The 14,070-nt window shown below is 34.7% G+C and overlaps 1 protein-coding gene across 1 annotated transcript; it reads right to left on the reverse strand.

Annotated features, from left to right (window-relative positions):
• Window positions 1–10,879: 10,879 nt before the first annotated feature.
• On the reverse strand, window positions 10,880–13,403 carry LOC149219492 (WAT1-related protein At5g64700-like). The gene is made up of 7 exons (XM_089386833.1): window positions 13,231–13,403; window positions 13,047–13,109; window positions 12,739–12,855; window positions 12,393–12,642; window positions 11,425–11,583; window positions 11,062–11,213; window positions 10,880–10,949 (listed from the first exon to the last, which is right to left on the reverse strand). Exons 1-7 carry the CDS (start codon window positions 13,401–13,403, stop codon window positions 10,880–10,882), a joined length of 984 nt encoding a protein of 327 aa, XP_089242959.1.
• Window positions 13,404–14,070: the final 667 nt, after the last annotated feature.

The following is a 14,070-nucleotide window of genomic DNA, read 5'->3' on the forward strand; positions in this document are numbered from 1 at the left end:
TCAAGAAGAAAAATGTAATAGTGTTGATTGATTCAGGTAGCACCCATAATTCTATTCACTGCAAGATAGCCAAGGAATTGAATTGCTTCCTATATCCAACATCATAGTGTCAAGTGATGGTTGCAAATAAAGGAACTATACATTTCTCTAGAAAGTTCCATAATATCAAACTAACCATGGGGGAATATATATTTAGCAATCCAATGCTTTCCATTCCAATGGGTGGTGCTGATGTTGTACTAGGAGCCTAATGGTTACAATCTTTGGTAACGATAACTTTTAATTTTCAAGAAATTTTCTTGAATTTTTTTTGGGAAGGAAAGGAAGTTGAATTAAGGGGTATCATAGGGAAAACAATAAAGATAATAACCTCTAATGGAATGACAAAGCTTCTAAAGAAATAACAACGGGGTGTAATTGCACAATTATGTTCACTAGAGGTTCAAACATCGAAATCATCTATTTCTCCATATCTTCAAAGAGACTTGCACAATCACTCCAAGCTGTTTGAGAATCCCAAAGGCTTCCCACTTATTCAGGACTTACAAATATCCTTATGACCAAAAGAGTAAAATTGAATACATGGTCTTAGAAATGCTAAAGGCTGGTATAATTCAACCTAGTCAAAGTTATTTTTCTGCTCCAGTAGTATTGGTGCAAAAGAAGGATGAATCATGGAATATGTGTTTGGATTATAGGAAGTTCAATAAACCCACTATTAAAGATAAGTTTCCCATTGCTGTCATTGATGAATTGTTGGATGAATTAAATGGAGAAAATTGATTGACCAAGTTGGATCTTTGTTTAGGATATCATCAAATTAGAATGAAGACTAAAGACATTTCGAAAACGACATTCGAAAGTCATGAGGGTCATTATGAATTATTGGTCATGCCTTTTTGTGTTGCTAATGCACCTTCCACATTTCGAGGTTTCATGAATTCCACTTTTAAACCCTTCCTTAGAAAATTTGTGTTAGTATTTTTTAATGATATACTAATCTAGAGCAAGTCTCGGAAGGATCATGTTCAACATGTTGACATGGTTCTCAAACTAGTGGAGGAGAAACAATTATATGAAAAATCTCCAAGTGTTTCTTTGGAGTACAACAGGTGGAATATTTGGGTCATATTGTATCTCATGAGGGTGTTAAGGTGGACCCTAACAAATTAAAGCCATTGAGGAATGGAAAATCCCCACAACCATAAAAGATCTTTAAAGATTTCTTGGGTTGATAGGGTATTATCACAAGTTTGTTAAGAATTATGGGAGAATAATGACACCCCTAACACATTTACTGAATAAAGATGAATTTTATTTGACTCTAGAAACAACGAAGGCCTTTGAACATATTAAAGAGATGATGTGCCAAGCGCCGGTCTTAGCTATGTCAGGCTTCAAAAAAACTTTTATTGTGGAATGTGATGATTCACGAAATGGAGTTGGCTTTGTTTTAATGCAAGAAGGAAGACCCATTTCTTTTGAAGGTCGTCCCATAAAGGAAAGTATTTACACAAACCTATTTATGAGAAGGAAATGTTGGAAATACTACAAGCACTAAAGCAATGACGAACTTACCTAATGGGAAGACACTTTAAGGTAAAGATTGATCATGGTAGTCTTAAATAATTTTTGGAACAAATATTATCTTCAGAAGAGAAAAAAAAATTGGTGACAAACTCGTTGGGTTATGACTTTGAAATCATCTATAGAAAAGGGAAGCAAAATGTTTTTGTAGATGCACTCTCAAGAAAGGAGGATGATGTGGAAGCATTTCTTTGTGCCATTTCGGTTATCCAACCTGAGTGGATAACCAAAGAAAGGGATGAATGGAAGAATGGTGAAGAGGTGTGTTCATTCATTCAAAAGTTGCAGCAAGATCCCAATACATCTGATACATTATCTATAAAAATGATTCATTATGGTACACATATCGCTTATATCTTTGTAAGAATTCCAACTCAAATAGAAAATTCTTTTTGAGTTGCACACCTCTCCCTTAGGAGGGCACTCATGATTTTTAAAAACTTACCATAGGGTCAAGAAGGGATTTTTTTGGGATGACCTTAAATTTGATATTCAAAAGTTTGTGGAAGAATATTTGGTTTTCCAACAAAATAAATTTGAGACAGTTAAGACCCTGAGACTGTTACAACCTTTAGCCATCCCAAGTCAGTGTTGGGAGGAGGTCTCAATGGATTTTATCACATGTTTACCCAAGTCTAACGGAAAGAGTGTCATTGTGGTGGTAGTTGATAGACTTACCAAGTAATGACACTTTTGTGCATTATCTCATCCTTTTAAAGCCAGTACAATTTCTACGACATTTATGGAAACAATTCAAAAGCTTCATGGCAATCCAAAGATTATAATAAGTGATAGAGATACCATTTTCAATGGAAATTTTTAGACATAATTAGTTTCTTGTCTTGGTACTCTATTATCTCATAGCTCATATTATTATCCTCAATCTGATAGGAAAATTGAGATAGTGAACAAATGTTTGGAAGGATGTCTTCATTGCTTTGTATCTGATAAACAAATAGAATGGGTCAAGTGGTTACCTCTAGTTGATTGGTGGTATAACACTTCTTTCCATGCTGCAGCAAAAATGAACCTATTTATGACACTTTATGGATATCATCCACCATCCATCACATCATCATTAAGCGAAAACTATATGGTTTAGGCAGTGGAAGATCACATCAAGCATAAAAAAACAAGTTCTCCAACTCTTAAAGGGTAACTTCAATCTAGCACAGAACTGAATGAAACAACATGCAAATCAACATTGTAGTGAAAGAATTTTTTATATAGGTGGCTAGGTCTTTTTACGGCTACAACCATACAAACAAATCTTTCGGAAGTGAGCTAAGAAGGATAATAAATTATCACTCAAGTACTATGGTCCTTACAAGGTGTTGCAAAATATTGGTACTATGGAATACAAATTGGAGTTTCCCACATCTTCCTAAGTACACCCAATTTTCCATGTTTCATACTTAAAGAAGGTTATCCGTGACAAGCTTCCAGTTCAAACAATGTTTCTAGAACTTGGCGAAGAAGGAAAATCATATTTCAGTCTCAAGCAGTCACAGAAATAAGAACAAGATAGCTACAAAATCGATCAATTTCAGAGTATCTCTTTAAGTGGAAGAACTTACCCGCTGAACATTCCCCATGGATGAGTTGATGAGAATTTTATACATAAGCATCCAGAACTACTCAAGCATTGAAGACAACATTGTTTTGAAGGAGAGTGGCACGTTGGGTCCCTATAATAATAGTGTATCCCCCTTATTTCTATTGATGCGCCCATTTAGCCCCCATATTGTTATTGTTGTGACCCATATAAACTCACTATTATTATTGTTGTGCTCTTACATTACTATTGTTATGTAGGCTGTGACTATATTGTGACCTCTTAGACTCCTATATATATAAAAGAAGGTCTCGTCATTTGTATCATCCAACAATTGTTCATTTATGTAATGTAAAGGAGGTTTCCCCCTCGAAAAGAAATTTTTTTAAGTTGTTGATCTATCTTTTGTGAGCTAGTTCAATAACACATGAATTTTTTTCTGCTTACTTTGAGAACTTCATATCCAACATTTTTTTGGGCAGGGACGAGTCTCCTTTGAAGTGTTCTTTTTCAAGAAGGGATATATCTTCTAAAGTGTATAACTTCTTGTAATTCATTCCTTATTTGTATAGCTTCTTGTAATTATGATAAAAATACTTTTATGTATAGGTCTTCACTATGGCATTGGATCTGAGTCCATTGTCCTTTGCAATTGATCTTGCTTCTCTTGCACCAAAAGGGGAGTTCTTGAATTTGGAGACGTGGCTAAATGATAATCTTAGTGGTTAACCAGATACGTTATTCGGGGCAAGTTTCTCTCTGCATTTTATTTCATGCAATCAATTTTGATCACTCATTGTTGCATATTTGGGTAGTTGGTGAACACTGATTCCCAACTCCATTTGAGGTAAATTGGAAGGTTGCCACTGTGTTATTGGTTATCTTTCTAGTGAAGTTGTTGGTTATCGATACCTCTCAATGGACATGCTATTTTATGATTCATGCAAAATTCATTTTCTTGGATTCCAAATGTATATTAAATATTAAGTCACACTTCTCATTATTTAAAAGTGAACCCTGGTAACTATCAGAGATGGATGCCTCAACACTCACTCAGATTTCCTGGGGATTTGGAACACATAGCTTTTATGGTGTTGATGCCATCCATTTCTCCATTGATGCCTTCCAACTTGGTTCCTCATTGTCATTGTATTTCTCAACTTTAATGTGATGCTAGTGACTCCATGTTTTTTTAATGCTACAGTAAGGTTGTACGAGTACCCAGTACATTGAATGGGAAATTGGGACTTTTATATATAAAATAAAATTCCTTCCAACTTGGTTCCTCATTGTCATTGTATTTCTCAACTTTAATGTGATGCTAGTGACTCCATCTTTTTTTAATGCTACAGTAAGGTTGTACGAGTACCCAGTACATTGAATGGGAACTTGGTACTTTTATATATAAAATAAAATATTTGGAGGGAGAACCCTTTATGATCGCATGATTGGACGCATTACACTAATCACAGAGTTTGAAATCTTAAAATTAGAAATCTTGCTTTCTCTGCATCCCAAATTCTAATAAAGAGGACTTGATTGACACTTCATCCGAATGTGCTGCACCACTGAAATTATTCTCATAGTAGCATAAGTTCTTTAGATTTTTAAAATTTGTCGGGAATTTCTGGTTATTCTAAACAAAATAGAGTGGAAAAATCCTATGTTTCCACTGTTGGGAATTTTTTGATAAATTCCGAAACAACAAAAAAATATGAACAAAGAGTAATACTCTGTTTTCGGGATTTCTAATAATTCAAAAACACAAGAACAAAGCATAAAATAATACTCTACTTTGCCTCAGGATCAAAAACTGATCAAAATAATACTCTGTTTCAATATAGCGAAAACAGAAAAAAAAATCGCTTTGCTGTAACTGGTGTTGCAGCAACGCAATTTTTTTTCAGTTGTTGTAACTTGTGTTGCAGCAACGTAAATTTTTCGGTGTTGCAGCAACGTAACTTTTTGGTGTTGCAGCAATGTAACTTTTTGGTGTTGCAGCAACGTAAATTTTTTACGTCAAGTATTTTTTGAGTTACGGTGTAACAACAATAGGCAAAAAGAAACTTCTATTTATAAAAATAAACTAAGTGCTAAAACTAAGTCTTCCTCACATAGAGGGATTTCCACAACTTCTATTACAAAACATCTTCCTCTTTAACAGAGGGATTTACCAATCTATGCTAAAAAGCATCTTCCTCTTGATAGAAGGATTCACCAAACACTATGCTTAAAAAGCACCTTCCTCTTGACAGAGGGATTCACCAAGGAACACTTTCGTTCCACACAAATAAAATTTACCTCTTAACAGAGGAATTCCAACATGCCTACTTTAGAGGTACTTCAATCTGTCCAAATTGACATTGCTATGTCTGCCTGATATTTTAGACTACTGTGTGTAAAACTTTCAATACATTTATGCTGCTGCATATACAGCTGTCTCATCAACTCTTTATCTCAGCACTGCTGTCTCAGCACTGTGTCTCAGTACTGTTGTTTCAGCATCTCTGTTTCAGCAACTCTATCTCAGCAACTCTATCTCAGCACTGCTGTTTCAGCATCTCTGTCTCACAGCAAACAATCTTAAAACAAAAAACATTCAAATCTGCACTGCTGTGCTTTTCACTATTCTGGAAATATTTTTCTTCACGCTGCTGCGTGCTCTCATCTGCTCTCTATATATTTCCCCTGTTTCTATTTCTATTTCTGTTTCTGCTTCTATTCTTTCTTCATTGTTGTGTCTGCATTTTATAGTGCAGGAAACGATCATCAATGCTTTAACTTGCTAATGAGGTTTCTCCTGTACTCTGCTGCTCATAATGAATAAAGTCTGATCTTCCTGACATTTTGTTGTGCTTCTTGAGTTGGTTATGTGGAAACCCATAACTGATAAATGTTGCGTCGGCTCGAGGCTGGTTCTTTTCTGTTTCAGTCATTCTGCCCATTAATACAGTTATTGAGAAGTAATGGTGTAGCGCTGGATCTGATCTTTCCTCCTTCGGGACCTCAAAAATAATTAAAGAGTGAAAAGATGGTAATGGCGGTGGCTTAAAAGATCAGGAATAAATGTGGGGCGCCAGATCAGGACAAATAAGTAAAATAGCTGCTGCTGCACAACAGTTGGAATTAATATTCCAACAGTCCCCTTTTAATTTCAACTGCTGGGCGTTCAATCATACCCAGACATTTCATAAAAAACTCAAAACTTTTCTGATCCAATGGTTTGGTCAGAATATCAACAACCTGCTCCTTCTCTGTTGTCATGGGAGATTTAATTCCATATCTCTTCCTTATAAGAAGATCTTCATCAAAGAATGACTGTTAATACAGTTCAGCAATAATGATAAAAAATTACAGGCTCCCCTTTAGTATATGCATTATCTTCTTTCGGTAGAATCTTCTCAAAGGAAACTTAGATCAGCTGGAGAGCTCAAGGGACTTTCGGACTGTATTTTCTTCCTTCTCCATACTTGTGTAACTTTCTTCTTTTGCATGGGTCTAGCTTGTGTAAAGGCCCATGTCAAGTTACAGTCACGTTTCATATGCCCAATGTTATGACACTTGAAACATTCAACATTGTTCATGAATAAAAGTTCATGATTTCTTCTTGCAAAATTGTTTCTTGGAGATTGTCGGAGACTACAACATGTATCTCTATGAAATGCTCTGCAGTCTTTTGCCATATGACCAAAGTTTGCACAAGAATAACAATAACCAAAAGATGAACTTTGATACCTGGTATATGGAGGTTTCCTTGATGTACTTCCGAAGCTTTTCTGCCTTGAAATTCTTTGTTGATAACCATTGCCTCTCGCATCTTTGTCATCATCAACATTCCTTCTTGGAGCTAGTTTTCTACTTGGAGTAGGATTTATTCTATTGTAGCCTTGATTTTGCTCCTTGCCTTTGCTGGAACTACGGGCATCACAATTTCTTTCTTCTTTCTTTACATCTCCTTTGCTTAAAGCATTTTCATTTTTGTTTGAGGGTTCACATACATACCCGAGTCCTGATTTATCATATGGAGATCTATGATAGATGAGCATATCATCCAAGGCTGGAGAGCTCTTCATGATTTTGTTCATCCCTTCAACCTTTTTTCTAAGGAGGACAATCTCTTCTTCCAATCTTTCGCAGTCATCATTCTTCTTTGTAAGTTGTTTCTCAGTTTCTTCCTTGCTACAAGTAGCTTCAACTGCTACTACTTTAAGAGAGATAATATCTGACTTCATTTTGGAGATTTCTTCATTCTTTGCTTGACTGCTCTCCATTCTCTTCTCAGCTTCTTGTGCCTGCTTCCCGACTTCTTGTAATTCAGCCTTAAGAGAGGAGACCTCTACGTTGTACTGTCCAATCTCTTCTACAAGTTTGTTCACTCTCTTGTGCCTTTGTTCAAGTTGATTTGACAAGATATCTTCCTGCTTCCTTGCTTTATTCAACTGATTTGTCATGGATATGACTTCTTCATGATGCTTCCTTTTGCATTGATCAAATTCCTTCATAAGCTTGGCGAGCTCTTCATCCCTTTCTTTTACTTGAAGCTTGATGAGGTCAACATTCTCATTTTCAGCTTCTATGATAGGTTTAAAATTTCCTTCGTGATTGATTGTCGTGGTCAGTGCTCCCTTTGCATGAAGGTCATGAAGTCTGTCCCATATGTCCTTTGCTGATGAATATTTTCCTATATTATTCTTTAAAGAATTAGGCAACCCATCCAAAATTGTCTTTGCTGCTTTTGCATTGTGCTCCTTAGATTCTCTATCCATCTTGCTATCATCAATTACTGATTCCAAAATTTCAATCCCTTGAGACTGTAAGAGAGTCCTCATTTTTATTTCCCACATATCAAAATTTCCATTAAACCTTGAAGCCTCAAATAGAATGCTTTCAAGTTGATTGTCTTCTATTTTCGGAGTAGAGGGAGACACATTCTTAGCAGGATTGGTGACTTTCTTCTTTGACCTTGCCATTTGACTGAGTATCTTAAAATAACTGACTATTTCTTCAACAGCAACACAAAAGAAATTCTTGAGAAATACCTTGGATTTTTTTTTACTGAATCTTCACTTTGCTGAAGAAGTTGCTACAGCAATGAATCATTCCTTCAGCTTCTTTGATGTCTTCAAAGAACCTGGAAAAGCTCCCATACCATGTTGGAATTTCTGGTTATTCCAAACAAAATACAGTGGAAAAATCCTCTGTTTCCACTGTTGGGAATTTTCTGATAAATTCCGAAACAACAAAAAAATATGAACAACGAGTAATACTCTGTTTTTGGGATTTCTGATAATTCAAAAACACAAGAACAGAGGGATTCACCAAGGAACACTTTTGTTCCACACAAATAACATTTACCTCTTAAGAGAGGAATTCCAACATGCCTGCTTTAGAGGCACTTCAATCTGTCCAAATTGACATTGCTGTGTCTGCCTGATATTTTACACTATTGTGTGTAAAACTTTCAATACATTTATGCTGTTGCATATACAATTGTCTCAGCACTGCTGTCTCAGCAACTCTTTCTCTCAGCACTGTTGTCTCAGCACTGCTGTTCAACATCTCTTTCTCACAGCAAACAATCTTAAAACAAAAAACATTCAAATCTGCACTGCTGTGCTTTTCACTATTCTAGAAATATTTTTCTTCACGCTGCTGCGTGCTCTCATCTGCTCTCTATATATTTCCCCTGTTTCTATTTCTATTTTTGTTTCTGCTTCTATTCTTTCTTCACTGTTGTGTCTGCATTTTATAGTGCGCGAAAGGGTCATCACCGCTTTAACTTGCTGATGAAGTTTCTGTTGTACTCTGCTCGTCATAACGAATAAAATCTGATCTTTCTGACATTCTGCTGTGCTTCTTGAGTCGATTATGTGGAAACCCATAACTGATAAATGTTGCGTCAGCTCGAGGCTGGCTCTTTTCTGTTTCAGTCATTCTGCTCATTAATACAATTATTGATAAGTAATGGTGTAGCGCTGGATTTGATCTTTCCTCCTTTGGGAACTCAAAAATAATTAAAGAGTGAAAAGATGGTAATGGCGGTGGCTTAAAAGATCAGGAATAAATGTGGGGCGCCAGATGAGCACAAATAAGTAAAATAGTTGCTGCTACTGCACAACATTTGGAATTAATATTCCAACAAAATTTTACACGAAATAATCTTAAACTCCACATAATTCCTAATGTCGTTTTCTCTACTTTTCCGCTTTTGGATTCTCACATAAACCTTCATATTTACATTAAAAATTGCACTCTAAAATAATGTAGATTTTACATGTAACTATGTTTAACATCAACGAAGAGAGTTTCTCTAGTTCAACATTCATGTGGCATGTATCTTGAAATCATTTTCCCACTCATAATTTTTCAAATCATTTCTCGACTCATAACTTTTCTAAAGGTAAAAGGAAACACTCATAACTTTTCGACTCATCTTTCGAAAGGGAAACACCGCCATAACTCTTCCAGCCTGAAGAGACAATTACGGACATAAATTTTGTATAAATTGAGATAATCATGGATTAAAGAGGTATGCACAGCCACAGTTGTAATGCAGTTGAAGCTGCTTTGTTGTTTCAATGTTATGTAAACGATGTAGTGTTCTTAGCAGCCATAGTTGGAGGTTTTCTCCGTGTCGTACTCTGACCAATCTTTCATCATTAAGATCACTCCTAAATGTTTTGCTAAAATATGAAACAAGTACCTTTTAAAGAAATGAAACTATAAGAAAGATAAAATACTAATAAGTAAAATTAGATAAATAAAATATTTATATATTTTTTTTTATTTCACACATTATTTCATCATTAAATCTATATTTTTTAAACATTAATTTTTTAATTTTAATGAGGTGATTAAGCGATTTAAAAAAATAAATTATTAAGTTAATTTTCTAGGATGAAGATTTACATTGAAAATGTCTAAAATTTTCCTAAATATTAAATTTGCATTCAAATACAAATTTTCAATAATCAAACATTGCAATATCATAAAAATACATCTCACTAAACTACTTATTTTTTAAAAAGAAGGAAGCAAAACTTTCTTTGTTCAGTATGGGTGGAATGTTCATTCGGTGTAGAATGTTCACTAGAATTTTAAATTAATTCATAGACTTCACTCCCAAATATTATTAACAATATCATCACTAACTCTGAAAATCTACGCTAATAAAGCTACATCTTTAAAAAAAAATTGATCAGGAAAATGAACCATACACAATATCAGCGAAATTCAATATTACAAGCTGCCTTCAAACACCTATGACACCAGGCAGATTGTATTCTCATATATGCACCACTACCATTAAACCATACCTAAGGCCACCACACCAATGGACTCCCCGGCAAGAATTTTGTATTCTGCAAATGCTTTCATGTGATTTACTTGAACTGTAATACTATTTGACAACAGAAGTATGTCTATGGTGATAATTAATCATTGTGAACAGATTTACAAACACTGTTATTTATGTCACTTTCCTTAAGGTTTCAGGAACCGAGAAATAGTGATGAGCCTCCGCTAAGTCTCAATTTCCACTAAATAGTAACAGTGAGCTGCCATGGTAATCTCAGCCATTATATTACCATGGCAATCTCAGCCATTATATTACCTATTTTCCACGATATTATGGTTTGGCTTGTATTATGTCAGACTGTCAATGCCTCTGGTCTCCATCTTCAATTCCTGCACTGATTTTATTGGAGCTTTTAAGTTGCATTGTCTTACTATATCTGCCTACACGTCCTTCCTCATGGCCCAAAGAATTGTATAAAGACCTGTCACAAGCAAAATTCCTCCGACGGCACTGCAGGAATCGTTACATATGGTTAATACATATGGTTAATGTTTAATACATATGGTTAATGTTTTATAAATTTTGCAAATTTGTTCAATAAGATATTGGTGCAAACGCTCACATTCCCAAATGAAGGTGTTCGAAGAAAATGAACTTTGACAAGATGGAGACCGTTATTAGCGTCACAGGAATGAACATGTCTGGAAACACTGGCCCTTTTTTGCTCCTGCACCATATCAGCATGTAGAACACAGCGCCTGAAATCATAACTCCCTGCATGTTATAAAAATATTAGATCTGATTGTTTAGCTTGAAAATTTCATAAACATGATGGATTGTTTAGCTTGAAAATTTCACAAACATGAAAGATATAGAAGTCAAACCATTGATTTAGTTCATAATTCAAAATTTAAGATTGCCAGCCAAAATATTAAATTCATTTTGAATAATAATTAATGAATAGGAATAAAATGTATAGGCATACTCCATAGACGATGCTCAACAATTGGTTGTCCCAGTCGAGGGTCCACCATGCAGCATTTCCTTCAAAAGCGAAAGCTACCACAGCTGATTGCAGCGTGCCTAAAAAGCACGTTAGGGTTGTCATTGACAGTGGAGCTGGGTATAGCTTTACAATGATATCCTGCAAACCAAATAGGAAACGACAGTCTTCTGAATATAAAAAATTAAAATTGGAATAAGAAATCTTTATCCGATCAATTATTAAATATTTGAAATTCAGTGAAAAGTTATCGAGAATATATGCGAAGATTTTAGTAAAATGGGAACAATTAATAATTAGCGATACTTCAAATATTTCATATTTTAAGTTAACATTGAAATTGACATCCGAGTGATATTAAATTCTTTTATTTTACCAAGAAATATTTTAATAATTTTTTTTTAATTTTTTTTTAAGTATTTAAACACTACGACAAATAAATATATTATACATAGATGTATTTGCTATAAAAGAAGGTCGAAACTGCCAATTTAAGATTTTAACTTTTGATGATGGAGTAGTGTAAGAATTTGTATTTTTTTGGATGGAGTTTTGAAATTATTTTGGAAGATTTTAAGTATATTTTGATGGTGTATAATGGTTAATAATAATAATATATATTGTTTTCAATAAGGTTATGACTTTAAATTTCAATTTTAATAGTAAAAATAATTTTTTTACTTGATAAACAAAAATAAAAGCATTATATCACTAATTCAAATTTAAATTAAAAACTAATTTAAAAATCAATTATAATAATTGGAATACTTGGAATAACTATACTAAATTCTGGGATTTAGATATCCCAAAATTAGTTTGACTCATGATTATCAAAATGCACAATATTCCTCAATCTACCATAGAAACATTGTAACCTAATCGAATCTTCCAATATAACTTCAAAAAATAGTTGTGCCCTAATCGAATCAGAGGTTAGAGTTTTTGGAAACCTGCTGAACAAGCCATGCAGAGCGGACTATCTGAGCAATCACTATAAGTAGGCAACCCTTGGTCCACTCCTTGATATCAGCTGTGTCGCCTGAAATGATATTAGCTTTTTGGAGATGGCCGCGAGGAGACCAAGGTGTTGGTATAACAGGACCCTTGTACAGGCTCACAATCACCGCTCCGCCTATGCAAACTGCCGTACCAAACACTTTGGCTTGACCTGGCAAACTTTTAACGCTAAATTTCTCCAATCTGAACTCATTCCACAGGAATGCAAAATCAAATCGCCATGTTATTATATACAAGTATAAATGCTGCCTGGAAAAATAGAAAAAACCCTGACCATACCTGAACATGACGGCCATTATGAAGTTTATCGCAGGTAGCCCATTGAACAACGCGGACGCCAATGTTGCAGATGTATAATTAATCCCCGCAAAGTACAAGTTTTGGCTGATAGTTATCCTGCAATATTGTACGATGGTAATTAATGTGTTAAGATCTAGTTGAACTTAATTAACTCGTGGAATATTTTGTAATCAATTGTTTAGCTTAGTTTCATTTCAGTGGATTAAATTCTAAAATATTTCCAAAATTTAGAATCACCCAACTTGTTCATAGAAACCAATTCCATTAGAAAATAACCTTCAACATACCCACATAAAGCAAGAATGAAAATCCTACACAAGATGTAAAACGTTAGAGATGGCCGCCCATTCCTGCAATATGATAATAAACGGGAAAGATCAATCTGCAATTCTATGCCGACGATGATGTGATCAAACTTAAAGTTTCTTGAAAATACTAGATTTGTCAAGCACTGCAAGATTTTGAAATTACCTTTCAAGAAAATAAGCGATAGGGCTTAAGAAAACTACAGTGATTAGATGCCTGTAAACCACGAAAACAAAGTGGCTCATGCCATTGCTAAGGGCAGCTTTTGAAATTATAATCAAGAGAGCATATCCAACCTGGATACCAAAACCTACCAGGAAAGGTTTGTATTTGCTCATCTCTGCAACAAAATTACAGGCTTTCCTCTAACAAACACACATACATGGAACGCAAACCAAACGTAAATAACCAGTACAGTAGTCTAAAGTAGAATTCAAGAGAATTTAAGAATAAAAATAAAGCACGTAGTAGCCAATGGCGTGCTGACCCATTAAAGAATATCGCACTACAAAAGTAGCGCAGTATCAGAGCTAATGCCAATGAACCTCGGGCCATGCAAACTATTTATTTCCCTTGCGCTTCCTGATTTTCCTCATGCCTCGCGATTTCTTTAGTTGCGTCACTATTATCCCACACACTGATATTGATATTCGGTGAATTGTGCGCCCACACACTGATATTGATATTCTGTGAATTGTGCGCCCACTTGTCTGGCAAAAAAAATGCTGCATGCGTTCGATTGAAACCGTGGATTACAGAGTCGAATGACGTTCAATACCATTACGGAGGGGATTTGTAATATAATATTGGAAATAATTTTTGGGTAAATTGTGGTAAAATGGAGACAAAAGAAAGTTGTGTATTGTTTTAAATATTGTTGGGTGTTTCAAATCATTGTCTTAAAAAATTGTTTGTGTAAAGACAATTTATAATACAATCATTATTTTAAGACAATAATTTGAGGCATCTAACAATATTTAAGACAATACATAAATTTTTATTTTT

The sequence above is a fragment of the Pinus tabuliformis genome, chromosome Q, assembly GCF_031772625.1.
Source record: "Pinus tabuliformis cultivar Carrire ecotype Pingquan chromosome Q, CPIR1, whole genome shotgun sequence".
In the NCBI taxonomy this organism is placed as follows: Eukaryota; Viridiplantae; Streptophyta; class Pinopsida; order Pinales; family Pinaceae; genus Pinus; species Pinus tabuliformis.